The sequence below is a fragment of the Apus apus genome, chromosome 20 (assembly GCF_020740795.1).
Source record: "Apus apus isolate bApuApu2 chromosome 20, bApuApu2.pri.cur, whole genome shotgun sequence".
Lineage (NCBI taxonomy): Eukaryota > Metazoa > Chordata > Aves > Apodiformes > Apodidae > Apus > Apus apus.
Genome location: NC_067301.1, coordinates 8,247,673 through 8,264,779, shown reverse-complemented (window position 1 = coordinate 8,264,779; position 17,107 = coordinate 8,247,673). Strand labels below are relative to the sequence as shown.

The window sequence follows — 17,107 nt, the reverse complement described above, 5'->3', positions numbered from 1 at the left end:
TGACACAGCACTAGGTAGAGCTTTCTCTGCACATTGAGAGATTCAGAGTTGCTGTGGCTTTTGGTTCTCCTTTTTCTTACCCAGGTTGATGTTCTCCTCTCCAGCTGAACCCACTGGCTCAGCAGACTGCTAGCATGGCCGCACACACACACACAACTCCATAAAAACATTTTCCAAATCACAGAAGAGCTAGGGCTCCAAAGTACATAGTTCAAATTAAAAATTGGGAAGAAAGAAAGAGATCCTGTTTCCAATAAGCTGTTTTGACCTGACTGATGAATGCAGTCCGGCAAGGGAGGAAGTGGAAAAACAAGGACATGCTCAAACAATGGTCCTGGAGGGTATCATGCTTTGACAGTCTTTAATGCTGCTCTGGCAGTAAAGCTATTTTATTTCATAAGTCCATTGCTCTAGGCGAGCTCTTCAGCTTCTGTTGACTCTGGGCACAGCTCAACATGTTTCTCCAGTGTGCAAGATCCACACACAAGTGCCCAGGGAGACGTGGAGGTGCAGGACTGCTGCAGCACCCAGACCAAATCTGTCCTGTTGCGCAGTGAGATTAAGTGAGATTCTCAAGCTCTCTGACCTCAGAAGACTGTCCCTCAGTCCATCCCCTTTTTTGGCATGGTTTAAAAAACAAATATTGTGTAACTTGCTTCTTACTGTGTTTTTTTTTCTGGAGAGGAATTTTTTTTGCCACTCTTCCATCTGCTGGTGCTCACCGTGCAGCAGAACAGGCTTTCAACAAGGGAAAGCTCCATCTCAATCTATACCCTTCCCTTTCTGTCTCAGGAGCCATGAATTTACATCTTGTGCTACATGGCCAGTATGCAGCAAGCAGGGGACAAAGAAAAGAGGTCTTTAAGAGCTATCTCAATAGCTAGAAAATGGTACTGAATAAAGAAGTGATGAAGACAACCTCTTGAGCCAGGAGAAGAGCAGTAGACAACATGCCAACAAGTGATTACAAGGACTGGGATAAATGTAAAGTTGGAGTACTTGTACCAGTGACCTTCCAAATAAAGAGCTTTAAATATTTGTGATCCATTACCAGACACTGAAACTTGTATGTTCTTCCACAGAAGAGAGGTGAAAAAACAATCAGCCTAAAAGGTAAGTTCAGAGCCAGATGGTATGTGAGTCTGTTTAATTCACCCACCATCCTGGGAGGTTTCAAACTCAGGTCACTCCACGACTCAAAGCTACAAGAGGCAGCACTGGCTCTCTGCCTCAGCCACACAGTCAGGATCTGCCCTTTTGGATTCTGCCTCTTCACAGAGGACAAAAAAAAAATCCCAATTTTAAAGGGCAACTGTACAAACAGGACATGGGAGTATTTATATTCCTCTCCAAAGAGCACCACAGGCAGCAGGGGTCTAGTGGGTGATTTATGAGGTGGGAATGCTTCTTTGAACTCTATGTTAGATGAGGGTTACCTTCCCAGAGTGGAGAGGAACATACGACGGCTGGCTTTGCTGGAGAGCTCTCCCAGTGGCTTTCACCCAGGTGGTCACAGCTGCTAGGTACTCAAAATGAAGTCCTCTCCTTCCATTCTCTCTCTCTCTCTCACTCACATACAAAGTCAACAACACCAGAGAAGGCCATTTTTCTTTTATTTATTTCCCAGAAGAGCTCTTCCTTGCACTTTCCAGACACGATACAAAACAAGCAACAGAACTTTTGTTTCATGTAGGGAAACAGTTTGTTGGAGTATAAAGAGTTACTGGTGAGCATTACTGAAGAACGTTGGCTTATTCCAGGGGCACTTCAGTATTCCTGAGGAATAATCATTGATTTCTCCTTCCTTCCCACTGGGATAGTCTTAGCCATTAGTCACTGTTCCTGTAAAGCAAGAAGGCTTGTATTATTAAAAAGCCATTTGGGTTCCTGACATGGAAGGTGCTGCATGATGTAAATCCCTTGGCTTTGTAACAATTCCAGAAGGTAGGGTAACATTTTCATCCTTCACTAGATTGAGAAGTTGAGTATGGAGAAGTTAAGTAGCTATCTTCATGCTCAAAGCATGCCATGTTTTTCGTGCATCTAAACCTCCATCCAGATAAAACGGGTACTTCAGAAACAACCCAACATGATTGTTCAAGTTAACTATTCAGAGACTGAATAGAAAGCAGAGAGAAATCAAAGCCAGGAGGAAAGGTTCCAGCTGCCAAACTTCTTGTATTGTTGCACATCAATATAATCTACACTGCAATCAAAGTGCAAGGTTGTGTTTTTTTGGGTGATAAATAATGCAGGCTAAATAACCTGAAAAATACGATCTTTCCATTGTGGAAGGAAACCTTAAGCCATGTAATTCTCAACCATACTGTTTTAAGCCTTGAAATAATTCCTAGATGTTGATTTTAAATTCAGCTGAAGTCACAGTGACATCTGCTTGATCAAGTTACTTTAAAAGCCCTCAGAATCTTATGACCACAGATTTAGAGCTTTTCTGCATTTGAAGTAGCCTCTTGGCCTAGATGAATGGCTCTTGCATTGCTGTTCATGTCTCATGATAACTTACTAACCCACAGGATGGGCAGTGTGATAATCCAAGTTACAGCCAGAACAGCTGCTGAGTTGCTTTGGAATCTCCAGATTATTTGGTATCATGAAGGTCCCTCTGTCCTCTCTCATTCTCACTTATGGTTCAGAATTGAGAACTTGACCCTGAAGAATCAAGAATCCAGACTGCATAAAGCCCTGAGTAACCTGGTCTGACCTCACAGCTGCCCCTGGTTTGAGGTCAGACTAGATGACCTCCTTGGAGTCCTTTCCAACCTCTGTTATCCTGCAATCCTATGGACTTGACAGGCTGGGAAAAGCGGAAATAATTTTGTTCAGGCTAAACTGTTACACTTCTCTCTGTCTCAACAAAGCTAATTTTCTTGCAGACATTTCGACAAGTTTGAGACAGAAACAGTTTAGTAAAGAAAATACAACAGTATTTTATAGGGGGAAAAACCCCCAAATATATGAGTGATAATGCAACGATATTTTCCATGCTTCTAACCAACAGAAATGAAATAATTTTGTTGTAATAACTCTGGAGCCATTATCCATGAGATGACATGTTGGAGAGAATTAAATGACATTAACCATTAGATGGCTTCATCTGTGTCTTCCCTCTCTCAGCATGTTCAGCCTCTCTGTGCCAGAAAGAGCCAGTGGAGACACTGCACTGGAAACTATTTCTCTAGTCTCGTGCCACACAGGCAGCTGCTCTTCTTGTGAAGTGTCCTTTCAATTACCTCATGATTCCAAGGACCTCCCTTGCTCCAGAGCACAGATTAGACCTTAATCCAAACAAAATCCTTCCCTAGGCTGACCTGAAAGTCAGTTTTCTGTTGCCCAACATCCCTAGTATCAAGCATCCTTGAATGAATAAAGTTTTCTCAGAACATGTGAATTTACCATTCACATGGAGCCAGACATGACATTCCAGTTGCTTTTTAGAGACATAAATTGGAGGAAGACCCTCAGGATACTGTGGAAAGCCAACAGGTTTTGATGTTAACTGAAGGGTCATGCACAGACCTTTGATTCTGGGCTGTAGCTGGCAATGTTGTATCAGCTGCATCTTGGTCACAGTTTCTCTAGATTGCTATCCAAAATATTTTATCCTGAAGTTGGTGTTCAAGGATCCTGTTATTGTTTCCCTTTCTTTACAGGCAGTATTTGTGAACAGGTAGGTCTGGTCAGGCTGCAGAAGGCTGGCAAAAGCTTATCTGCCATTAAATCTAAGGAGGTCCAGACTCAACTTACAGTTCTAGATGCATCAAGATAAAATCCAAAGACACCTTGAGGCCTCCTCTGTTAGGCTGATGAATGACACATGAACAATTTTTGCATTCTCTTTACTTGCCATGAAAAGCTCCTGGCAGAACATTTCCCCTCAGTACTTTCTGAAGTGCTTTATACGTAAATGTGCGTAAATACATCCTGGTGGATGCCTATCCACTGGAATCAGGGAATTGCTTTCAGCAGGACAGGGCTTTGTGCATTCAAAATATGCAAGGATGCTCCATTTTTTTCACAGATGTCACAAATGACCATAAAAACAGCCTCATCTTTTACATGCAAAGAAATAAGGAAAATATTAATGTAGTCAGTTTACGGACTTAGTGTACTGCAGGCAGTTTGCAAGCGCACAACTGGTTCCTGCTCATTCATTTTTAAATATTTTATCTCAGCATGGTCAGTGATCATACTGAACTCATTTGAATTATTCTCATCAACACTATTTAAAGTGTACAATTTCTTCAGACTAATTATTACATTACTATACGGCCAAACAAGCCACTAAACTTACAAGTAATTAGTGCTTTCATGTTGCAAAGCCCCGCCCAGAAGATAAAAGATCTGCTTCCACAGGCAGAAGACATGAGTTTCAGTTTCTTCCTAGTTAATTTCTTTCAAAGTTCTGAGGACTAGATCTTACCATTAGTTTAGTTTTTCAGCTTTTCTAACATGTATTTATATTATATGTGTTTTCAGTTTGTGGGAAAACCTACCTACAGGATCTGTTAAAACTAATTCTGTGTACTCAGTCTAGAACATTTACTGCTGAACACACCAGACATTAAACATTTCTAAAGAGCAAGGGAATCACCCCCTACTTCACCAATACAAGTTTCTTCATACTAGTGCTCTTTTGGAAAAGGCAGAGGAATATCCATGTAAATGGTTGATACTTACTTTTACAAATTTACCATGAAGAAGATATGGAGACTGGAAGTCATGTTGACAATTGGAATAAGCCATTCCTAACCCCATCCCTGACCCAAAAGCAATAGGCCATGTCTTTCCTGTGGGGGAAGGCAAGCAGAGAGGAAAAGTTCAAGTCCAGAAAAGCTGTTCATTTCACATCACTGTGATACCGTTGTTAAATAAGCACCAAAAAAACATGAATTGCAGGACGATGCATATTATGCATTTTTGAGTTCTATGAGTCTTAAAATCAGCTAAAAACCAGATCACTTCAGAACAACAAGAGGGAGAAATCTTAATTTAGAACTTAATGGAGAGCAACCTGAATTCAAGGTATTACTGCAAATGATTCTGTTACTAAAGCAGAACTAAAAGAGAATTGAGATCAGTTTTAAAACCCTGGCGAGACTGGCATGAACTGATGTCTAGACACATGGCTCCAGTAATTTGGCTCAGTTTCCTGCAGTTCCAGAATCTGAGCTGAGCACAGTAGGAGCTTAGAGAGATGCTGGTGTCTAACAACCTTGTTACACAACAGTTCAAGGTTTAGGTAACTCCATTTCAAATGAAAAGACGTAACCAATCAGGGAAGAATTGGTCTAACAGGCTGATTAAGTTTTACATGCCTTAAAGGTCTCTCATTTTTCAACCACACCTACAACAGACAGAAATTAGGAAACCAGGCAGCCAGGATGACTGCAGTGTACTTACTTTTGAAGAAGATGACTGAGAAAACAATTCCTAATCCAAACCCAGCACCTGCAAGAAGAAATGCAGAGAGTGAGGACTAAAATAATGCAAAGTAATGGAAAATTAGTTAGTTCTTTACAACAATTTTTTGTTCCAACAGGAATATCAGACTAGATGTTATTCCAGCACAGCAAACAAAAATGTTCTTAAATAGCAATTAGGAATAAAATAGTAAGTAACTGTAAGCAGCTAATTCAGATTAGAATCCCAACATATACAAGTCCATTATTATAAAGATTTGGGAAACAAACCACATCTCTCATCCCAGGGAAAGTTACTGAATTGCTGTCACCATCTACAATGTGGAATTAAGATTTATTTGGCCCATTGTCAGCAAATGAGAAACACTTAAATGAAAACTTATTGTGTCTTTGAGCTTTAGATTTTGCAGATGAATATCTCATTGTATTTCGTTTATCTCACTGCTTTAACTACTTCAATGTGTATCCTGAGGGCAGCAGAACTTTTGATGCTTTGTGTTACCCTATACCTTGCAAAAGAAAGCTCCAGGCTGCTTATCTTTCACATCCACAACATTCATTATGGAGCATATTTAAACATACTAGGAATGAATGACTTTTCACATCCTTATACTATATATAGAAATAACTGCAGCAGTTGAAAAAAATAAAATAAAGTTGATCTGGCACCACTAAAAAACTTGCCTGGCATATTTAAAAATTGATTTTGCTTTCTTTGGAAGGTGAGCTTGGGTGGTTTTTTTGCAAGGAGTCAGGCACACCTGCAAAACTCCTCTTGTGACTCAATAAATGTAACAGGGAAAACTCTGAGCTCAGTGGGCAAATTCAACCTTCAATTATATCCACCAAAGACAAGAATTTTAGATAAGGTGCAGAATTATGAAAGTTTAAGGAAAAACACATTTACGAATGTGCTCATTTTAAAAAAACGTGATATTTTCAGGTTTGTTTTGCAGCAAACACATCCTGCTATGGGTTTCAATTCTCTCAATACAAGAAATCTAATTATATTAAAATACGTTTATTAATTAAAAGGCATACTGAAGTTTGAATTAAATGAATTGAATGAATTAAAATACATACTGTTTTATTTTAAATAGTTCTAAAAGCATGCAATTCTTATTTATGCTCCTGTTGAACACATTATTAAGTGGGTTGAGCACAGAACAATGCCAAAGAATCCTATACCCTCTTGGTGTATAGAAGTATGTTGGGGTTTTTTTAAGTTTCCTTCTGCTCTTTAAACCTTTTTCCTTGCAAAAAGTACATTGATGGCAGTTCCTGTTGAGGCACAGATTATTGAAACAATACTCACTGTGCTACCTAGTAAATTAACTAAACACCCCATGTTTTTCATGGATTAAAAAAACTTGACTATTAGAAAAGATGACCAAACAGATGATCAGAGCAAACCCCCTTATATTTACTCTCCTATTAGAACTTCACTATCCATGAAAATCAGAGTTGCTTTTGAGAACTAACTTCATTTGACTACAACTTTTCAGTTGTGACAGAGGTAACTACTTTACCAGGTCACTACAAGGTTGGAGTGGGCTTACAAAACATGCAACTGCAGGGAAGAACTTTGACCGCCTGCCAAGTGGTCCTGACTTAACTCCCCCAGACATTTTGGAAAGGGAGCACTTTGCAGAAGGTCAGGTTTTCACTCTAATCATTTGCACAGCTCAAGGGAAAGTCTCAGCTCCTCAGATGTCTGCTCAGAGCTTCAGGCTCTTTCTGCAGTTCAGGCAGTGAGAGATACACTCCTTGGAGCATCTAGCAGAGACAGCTAACTACTCATCCCTGTCACTGCCTGGTGCTTCTGCACAGACTGGAAGAGCCATCATGCACCACCAAGAGCAGCAGTTCACAAGTGCTGCTTCTTCCATTCCCCCTCCCCAGGCAGAGCCTTCCTGCTGTACCTTTGCTATGATACAGCTGGTGCTGGCTCTCACAGAATGTTTATGCTATTAAGGATAATTACTATCTTCAAGAATTCATCCAAGGGACAACTGCTTGGCCCCCTGACCCAGCTCCCTCTGCCAGCCCTCTCCTCCACCATGTGGTTACGCTGCCTTTTTCTTTTGGGCTGCCGGTCTGAAAAGGCCTTTCTGGAGGGAATGACTTTCTGTTCAGGCAGCATGAGGTGTTGTTTGAACTGTCCAGTTCAGAAGGCCTGTCATGCACTGAATGATCCTGGTCCTACGCTTCCTGTCCAAGGAAAGGTCTCCTCTGCCAATCCAAACAGTTTAGCTAATCAATGAGAAATTATATACAGGATGACAAATTCTGCATCATCTCAATGCAGAGCCTGGGCAGTTTTGAATGTCACCACATTTTCCAAGGTACTAGTCAAAAGCCACATACTTTTTTAACAGTGTGGTGGTAAAACGCTAATTTTTTGGGGTCTTAAAAGTCTGCACCAAGGAAGCTAACCAAGGAAGAAACTAATTCAGTTTCTTGCCATCTACATCCAGAAATCTTTATTATCTTGTGTTCTCTACACCTCCTTCAGACATTCTCTCATATTTCAGCCCCTTTTGCAAAGGCTCCACACAGATACCATCGATGCTGCTTCCTCTTGGCCATGGGGGAAGCTACAGGATACACTTAGAGGTGAAAAATTTATTGTTTCTGCCAACTGCAATTCAGCCTAAGCCTAAAACAAAACCCAGGTCTTCCCCCACACTAATCCCCAACACCACTGTTGAGCAGATGTGGGCCAGAACGACTGACTTCTGCCATTCTCAAGAAAGCTTTACTCTGAAGCAGTGACTCTGAAAGGATTCTTCTCCTTTTTTTTTTCATGAAAATGCAATTTTCATGCCATTTTAAGGGCTATCACTGCCCTGTGTTTCAGCAGGAAGGAGAGCACAGCAGGTGATAAGTTTAAAAAGATGATGGAAAGATATCTAGGCGCTTGCTTTAAGTAATGAAACTGCTACAGAAGGAGATCTGACAGCTAATGGTTGTCTGTTTTCTCTACAAGAAGGCAACTGGAGAAACAAAGCCAAAAAAGTACCATAACTTCCCTCAGTCCAAAGGCAGTGAGGTTCATTCCTTTTCTTACTGAGTAACTAACTACAGTCTATGCTGAAAACTGTTTCTAATCTCAACACCCTATCAACAAGAAATGCTCCAATCTGCCCTCTCTCATCAGCCAGTGCATAGACAGCATTTGCTCTTTTCTGCTTGGTTTTAACATTTAAACATGGGTTTTAACTTAAAACCAGAAGTTTTAGCTACATTTGATTTCTTAGCCCATCTGGTTAAGAAACTCTTTCTGTGGATAGTTTGTCACTCATATTCATTCCACTAGAAAGTATTTGTGGTTATGTGGTCATTTCCTGTGTCTCCAGGACCAAAAAGGAGCTAAACCATCTTGCCTTGGAAGCAAAGTAATGTGTTTCACTTTAATTCTATATAAAGTTACACCAGAGATAAACAAGGGCAAAGTTGTTAATGAGTTTTACAGGTTTAAGTTCTCACATGCTCAATTTCCTTTCAAAGAGGCAACATGTTGCTTCAAAGAGCCACCCACCTGACCAGGGGACACTCAGTCTGCAGCTGTTTCTACTAAAGATCAGCACCTCTAGGCCAGGCTTTAACTTCGTAACAATAAAACATGAAAGGTTTATCTTACAATAAAAACAAGTGAACATGGAAAAGCTAAGGATTTGATCCACGCCGGGCACATTTTCCCTGCATTTCTTGCATGACAGACTCTTTGGAGGAAAAGGCCACAGGAAAGAGTACAACACATTTTTCACCTCCTCTGACAGTTTCAAATGTTTAACTAGAAAAACAGTCTCTTCCACCCTACATCTATCACTTCAGCTTCAACTCATTTACAGGCAGTGTCAACAGGGGCAGGATGGTTCTGTGGACATCTTACTCCTGCTCCCCAGTAAGTGTCCTGGCTGCATGGACAAGCCACATGGAATTGGTATTAGGCAGGAAGCCCAGTCTCCAAAACATTCTCATTCTGCTTTGTTGGCTCGTCCACCTTCCAAGAAAAATGTCACAGGACCTCCAGTCAATCTAGCACACAGACCAGCACGTGCCCTGTACACAACAGGATATCATAAAAGTGTCTCGGAGAAAAACACAAATCTTCAGGATGGGCTCCTGCCCCGTAAGAACATCTGGGAAAAGCTTTTTCTATAAATTTAATCAACAGTCCCTCCAACAGCAATACGACATGGTTCTTTTCTAGGCTACCCAAGCAGCTACGGGCTGGAGCAGCTACTAAGACTGCCACACCTAGATAGACTTTTCTTCAATAGCTGGAATCTTAAAATAGAAAGATTAAAATATGCTCATTGACATCTGGCAAATGTGTTGCTGTTACCATAGCAGCTGGAAGTTTTTAAATTACTTAATCGTTTTCTTTTTGTCGTTGGATTATTTTCCTCTGCCATACCTTAGATAAATACAAAATACAAGAGTTTCAGCCTCTTCTCCTTCAGATTCTGTTAATTTACAGTGAAAAGAACTAAATGATTGAAAGAAAATTAAGAAGGAGCTCCTGGAAGATAGCTTCTTGTTCTAAGAAAATAGTAACCACTCTGTACAGACAGGACTCTCTAAAATAGGCCAGAGACTTGTTCCAACAGAGAAGATTTCTTCCCAGCCAAAAAGCTTCCATCAGGATCAAGAGTATCTATGAAGCTTGGTTAGTTCTCTCTGGGGGCAGTGACAGCAACAGCTTCAAGGTCCAATGGCACAGGCCTGATGATCTGGAAGGTTCAAATGAGCATCAGCTCAGCCCAGCACTGAAATTTGCCTTGGGTAAGAAAAAACCCAAGAAAAGCCAAGATCTTCAAGGCAAATAAGAACAGCAAGCAACTCTCAAACTTATTCTCCCTCCTGTTGAAGGGTGTCCTGTCTTTCTCCCCTCCAATCCCACTCTAAGAAGACAGAGTGACAATTCTTGTGCAAAGAAATGGTGAGGAGATCCTTCTTCAGACACCATGACCTTTACAGAGCAGTACTCAGCACCAGCTGGAAATCTGAGACTGTGAAATCACTTATTTACAAAGAGAATTAATTTTAAGCAGCCTCTTAGCAAGGCACCAGATTTTCTTCAAACATCAACTTTGAAGCTTTCATTCTCCTCTCCCCCGGTGTGTGGACTGTTTACATAGCAGACAGAAAAATGAGCAAGGACACTAGAAGAAAACGTAGTGAAACTATATACCAAGTACTCGAGGAAGAAGCAGGAAAAAAAAGTGTTTTGTTTTCTTCTAGCGTTTGACTGTAGTAACATGGAATACTTGGAATGACAGGATATAAATATCCAAATCCCATTATAATATAAAACTCTTGACATGTTTTCAGGGGCTGCTTTCACCCTTCAGCACTCCTGCAGTTCAACTGCTGCCCAGAGGTTAACCTGAGGTAAACAACAGCACCTCTGCAGATGGACACCTAGCAGCAGGATATCACACTTAGTCCTCCATCCCCCAGGCAATCACAGCCATAGTCTTGTAGCTGGATCAGAAACTTTTCACCCTTCTCCCCCTTTTAATGGGAAAAGGGAGAAGAATCATGGAATCCCAGACTGGTTTGGGTTGGAAGGGACCTTACCAAGATCATCCAGTCCCAACCCCTACATGGGCAGGGACACCTCCCACCAGCCCAGGTTGCTCCAAGCCCCATCCAACCTGCCCTTCAACACTGCCAGGGATGGGGCAGCCACAGCTTCCTTGGGCAACCTGTTCCAGTGTCTCACCACCCTCATACTGAAGATTTACCTGCTCATGTCTAAACTAAATCTCCCCTCTCAGTTTTAATCCTCTCATCCTCTCTCTCCCTGCCCTTAAAGAATGGAAACTGTCCTTTGAATAAACAGCACAACAAAGGACCTCATCAATACTGCATCAAGCTTTTAGTCAAAATGAGGGATGCACTTGCTTTAGAAGTACATACATTGAAAAAATCAGCAAGATACTGATAATATGGAAAATAAACCTTTGCAGAGGGGAGATTTAGATCAGATGTGAGGAAGAAATTCTTCACTTGGCCAGAGTCCTCTTCCCCAGGAGTGTGTCACCTCCCAAAGAAGGCCAGGCTGGCATCTTATCAATGCACTAATAGAGAGGACCAGGAAGTCAGGGCACTGTGGGTTCATTTCCAGCAGAGATCTTAAGTAGCCTGGGGTTTTAAATGGCTGCACTATCTCATGGATGTTACAGCTCTTCTTTCAGGTTTTCCTGCACACCCAAAGCAGTGACCCAGTCAAGTGCACCCAGGCAGGGCAGCACCTTCTGATTCAGTCAGGTGGCCAGCCAAGAGCAGGACACAAAGCACTTAAGAGAAAAGGCCTGGATTCCTAAAGGTTTTCTTGCCTTTCTCTCCCCAAAGAATGTAACAGCCCCTTAATTTTAGGCTGTCATTGTGCTCAGAACACTGCTAACATAACTAAATATTGCTGTTAAGAGTTTTGACTAAAAGCCTATTCTCAGAACAGCCTTTCCCCACCTCTTCCAAAATAAACATTTTTTCCTTGGCTGTTTTGTCTCCCCCCTGCACTGCTGAAGCCATAAGCAGTTAATATTTACACTACTTGGTCTGCTACAAGATACAACTAGAACTGGATCTTCTGTACAACAAAGGAAAATAGCTTGGAGTTACAAACCAAGCTCACATAACAATGCACTGTGTGCTTGCATAATATTTGTGTTCTCCAGCATTAAAAACAAAATCCCAAATGAAGAACAAATCTTTTGACCTGGTAGCTAAGACTGGATGGCCACATTACAGTTGCCAAGCAAAAAAAAAAAAACACTTCAAAAGAGGAATTTCAGGATTTTTGTATATTTAGAGAGAGTCTAATCCAGTTTTCAGAAAATATAATCAAGTTTTATCATTATATAGCGTGACTTTATCCTATTCATAACCACATGAAGGATTATTTAAAAATACTGCCATTGCAATCCATACAACGGTTCTTCCTGAAATATTCAATCTGTGGAATGACACAAACAATACAATTTCACCCTTGCCATTAACAGACACAGCTATTCAAGCAGGACAGATGATGCAAGCCAGAAGAAATCATGTTAAGAGTTGCAGTAGAGTTGAAAGTGCCCTGTTCTTTAAAAAATCCCTATTAAATGGAAATTAGAAGCGTTTTCTTTTCAGATGTCAAAACAGAGGATTAGAGGAAAATGAACGTTATTCCACTGGGTTATTTACAAGCTTCCAGGCTGAATTTTGGTCAAACGCAGACAAACACCAAAACATTTATCTCCTGCAGAAAAAAACACTTCAGCAACTGAACACACAAGCCAAGAACCAAATGGCTTTCCTAGGATTACCTTTCAATATCAGGTAAATTACAGCATCCAACTCCTTTAAAACAGTTTCAAAACAAACCAAGACCCAGGGGCACACCAATCTTCCTCTCCTTACACACATGCTCCTTGTTGCTTCCCCATTCCCTGGTAACAGCATATAATAGTAATTTCTCCAAAATTATAGCCTTGCAGAGAAAAAAAACAACACTGCCAGTCCTTTGTGAGTAACTGTCTTTCCAAATAAACAGGCATGAACCATCAGTTAAACAAACAAGAAACCCTTTAAACAGGGTTCGAAGCCAGGAGGATGGAAGAAGACCACAGGACAATTTACCCCCCTGGCCTTTCTCTGCAGAGCTCTACTGATAAAAAGGAAGAAATGGCTGGAGAGGACACAGGAGTTTATTAAGCTTTGCAAGCTGAGAAGGAAAAGAAATTCCACACACATGAAACAAGCAACTTTTTTGATGGGTAAGAAAAAAATCAGTCTTGATCAGTCTTGAAGAAAGAACAGAAAGTTAAATTATTTAAATGACTGCAGGGGTAAAGAGTCATAAGAATGGTGCAAAGTTGGAGCTCACATCATCTGGATCACCCGTGAGAGAAACTGCTCAGCCAAGAAAAACCCAGCCCACCACACACAAACCACTGTGGCTACAGCTAGATTCAGAAAGGGGAACAAAAATACCCAGAGCCATCCTCATCATGGGCAAAACAAACAGCTGTTAGTCCTAATTACAAGGAGATGAGCATGTAAATTCAATTTAACCATGTTTTGATGTTTTTTACAGGCACACAGAGGTTTACAGTCCCTAAATCTCTGAAATTAAGAACTGTCTTCACAATGCCTAACAATATATTTTGTTTTGAACTAACAGGAGAGAGTTTTAACTCTAGCTTATAAGTATTGGCCAAGAGGTCAAAAATATCAGAGCATCTCAAAAGATGCAATGTAAGATAAATATGTATTTTGGACATTTTAGTGGCAGGAGATGAAGTTTGTTCCAGGAGCCTGATCTCCAACTAAAACAGCACAGCACAAGAACAAACACCACAACCAGCTACAGAGACTGGCTCACACAACTGGAGTGGAGAGCCTGACAACCCAGTACAACATCAGAGAGGCTGCAGAGTGCTCAAGTAGTATTTAAAAACATAATATTGCTAATAAAGTCATCCTGGCAGCTGCTACCTCCCCCTTTCACTCTTTCCCATGTCCCTCCAGCCCTCAAATTAATCCACAGGAGTTGTGTCTGTGCAGTTCTGACAGACACTGGAAAACTGTCATGGGTGCAAGGATTCAGGAATTCAGTGCTTTTCTTTATTTCCAGGGGCTGGGAAAACACCAGGCTAATCCCAATGTTTGCTTTCTCCAGCCATTGGCTGGAAATATGTCTCTTGTAATAGTGCTCAGGAAGGATGTGAAGGAACATACAGGAAGGAAACCATGGCCACCAAAATGAGAAGTCCAACAAAGAAGGGAGGATCTGGTAAACTTTTATATCCCAAATAACACCCACATAACAATCAACAAAATTCTCAAGTGAAAAACCTTATTTATTTTCTTTCTCTCTTTCCAGTATAACAACTGTCCTGGATAGTTTACTGGAAACTCCAGTAAACTTTACAGTAATATTACAAAAACAATCCTCACAACCAGGCAGGTTTTTAAAGTCCCTGCAGGGAAAACAATGATTTCCACGGAGACAGTCTGAGAAAGTTTGTGTTGCCAGCACTCAGCTCACAGACTGCATAGCTGGGGCACCAACTTACTCCACATTTAAAGACCATCATTTTCAGACCCCACCTGGAGAACTGTGTCCAGTTCTGGAGCCCCCAGTATAAGAAGGACAAGGAGCTCCTGGAGAGAGTCCAGAGGAGGCCACTGAGATGATCCAAGGGCTGGAGCAGCTCTGCTCTGGAGACAGGCTGGGAGAGATGGGGTGTTGAGCCTGGAGAAGAGAAGACTCCAGGGAGACCTTAGAGCACCTTACAGGGCCTGAAGGGGCTCCAGGAAAGCTGGGGAGGGACTTGGGACAAGGGCAGGGAGGGATGGGATGAGGGGGAATGGATTAAAACTGGAAGAGGGGAGATTTAGGTTGGAAATTAGGAAGAAATTCTTTACTGTGAGGGTGGTGAGACCCTGGCCCAGGTTGCCCAGGGAAGCTGTGGCTGCCCCATCCCTGGCAGTGTTGAAGGGCAGGTTGGATGGGGCTTGGAGCAACCTGGTCTGGTGGGAGGTGTCCCTGCCCATGCAGGGGGTTGGATCTAGATGATCTTTTAAGGTCTCTTCCACATGCTGCATCAAAATCAACCCTGTTTTCATTTCTTTCAGCCTCCCAGAGGGACTTTCCCTGTACAGGATTCCTAGATGTACATGTACAGCTGGAGCATGGAACAAGTTCTTGTTTACAATTCAGCATACTTAATATTTTATGATAAAGCAACCAATGCTACGAAACATAAACATATCTGGGTATGTTTGTCAGAGAAACCTGAATAGAATTTCATCAGGCAAAACATTGCTCTGGAGCACTTGACACTTTTCAAAGGCTTGTTATAAACAATGGAAGTTTCAGTTTACTTAAAATTATCAAACATCTTCTCTAATGGAAAAGTATTAGGCAACTAAAACCCTCAGTTCCTCATCAGCTTTCAAGCAATGGCCACTACAGCAACAAGAAATAAACATTCACATTTCTCAGATATTATTTATGGTTCTAAAAGAGACTTCTGCAGCAACATGGGACATGTACCTCTCGTGTCTGATCCTTCACTTGTTCCTCTGTGCACTGCATTAAAAGATTTGCTTTGGTGCATGCATCTGGTAAAGCCACAATCTCTGCCTAGTTGACTTGCCAGCCTGCCACACGAAGAGCACTGAACTGCACATAACACGCTTACAATCACTCATACAACTCAACAGTTTTAAGTGAAATAGCACCAATTTTTTTTTGCTGACCTGCAGCACAGCTGGTATGTGCCCATTCCTAACTTTAAGGACAAAAAATAAAACATGGAAGAAAATCCACAGAACTGCTCCCCTGCTTTAAAAAAAAGGCACGATGCTCTGCAGGGCTGGTACACCGGACAGAAAGCTTCTCAATGTCAAACTGCACAGACTTCACTGAGTAACACATGCCAAAGCTATCAGCGTGTCACGCTGCGTATTGCTTTTAATAAACACAGCCCACCTCGTCCCCTGAGTGATGTGAGCAGCTCTGCAGACACGGATTTTGAAAACCAAGCTGTCGTCAAAGTGAAACTAAAGGCGGGCAAGGTCGTGGCACTGAAGGACCCGGTTATGCCTGCCCAGGGCCCATTCATTCGGGACAGGAGAGGTCCCGCAGACCCCGGAGCTCAGCGCAGAGGGAGAATTCCCACGGAAACCTCTGATCTTCAACACAGAGAGTAAGCAAAGATCAAAAATTACCCTCCGCTACCGGATCGCGGGTAAGACATGGCCGGGCTGGGGAGAAGAGCCCCGGGGTGGCTGTGGGAGCGAGCCCAGCGGGGGTCCGTGCCCGCGGCCAAGGTCACCTTGCCAGGCCCAGGACCGCCTGGCCCTCTCCCGCCGCGCCGCTCCCCAACCCCCGGGGGCAGCGCTGCCCCACGCTGAGGGCGGAACGACAGGACACCCGGGCCCACAGCGCAGCAAGGTCACCACCGACCTAGGCCGGGCCCGGAGCGGCGGGGGACACCGGGCCTCACACAGCCTTTCCTCACCGGGCCCGGCCGCGCCGCGGGGCCGGGCGAACAGCGGCCCTCCCAAGCCCAGGGCGCCCGAGCGGCCGCCACCGCTCCTCCCCGGGTCCTCCCCCTCCGCTGTGACCTCCCCGCCTTTACCCAGCTTGACGGCGGAGTCCGCCAGACACCGGTCCCACTTCCTGCCCAGCTCGCCCTCCGACGCCATCTTGGCCGTCCCCTCCCACCTCAGGCCGTGCCCTCACCTCCTCCCCCGCGCAACTCTCGCGAGATCTGCCAGCACCGGCGAGCGGCTGAGCCCCCAAATATCGCGAGATTGCCCTCCCTCGCTTACCGGCGGGAAGGCGCCGCTCTGGGTATCGGGCCCAGCCCAGAACTCCGCTTTTTCCCCTAGGATCGGGCTTGCCCCATCCCTTCCTGGGCCCCATCTCTTTAGCCAGGGCTCCCGTACTGTCTTTGTGAAGCCTCAGCCTAAGGCAGGATCCCCATCCTCTCAGAGGCTTGGGCCCGACGGCTTGCTCCCCTCAGGGCTCTCACCTCAGCCCTGGGAAGAGCCAGTCTTTGCTGTAGGGTCCCATCTGACTCAGGGTTGAGAATATCCTGCTGGACACGCATTCCCGTGTAGGTTTTCCTTCAGCGAGGCTCACAGAAATCCCTGTG

The 17,107-nt window shown here is 43.1% G+C and overlaps 2 protein-coding genes across 2 annotated transcripts in view; one reads left to right on the top strand and one right to left on the bottom strand.

Moving 5' to 3' along the window:
• Positions 1-1,596: 1,596 nt before the first annotated feature.
• On the bottom strand, positions 1,597-16,717 carry MICOS10 (mitochondrial contact site and cristae organizing system subunit 10). Its single transcript, XM_051637555.1, has 4 exons — positions 16,589-16,717; positions 5,422-5,469; positions 4,699-4,808; positions 1,597-1,842 (listed from the first exon to the last, which is right to left on the bottom strand). Exons 1-4 carry the CDS (start codon positions 16,653-16,655, stop codon positions 1,834-1,836), a joined length of 234 nt encoding a protein of 77 aa, XP_051493515.1. The 5' UTR covers positions 16,656-16,717; the 3' UTR covers positions 1,597-1,833.
• Positions 15,943-17,107, top strand: part of CAPZB (capping actin protein of muscle Z-line subunit beta) — a 73,222-nt gene continuing 72,057 nt past the window's right edge. Inside the window, exon 1 of the mRNA XM_051637544.1 lies at positions 15,943-16,153. The gene's annotated coding sequence lies outside the window, so the exon portion shown is untranslated. The remainder of the gene's footprint in view (positions 16,154-17,107) is intronic.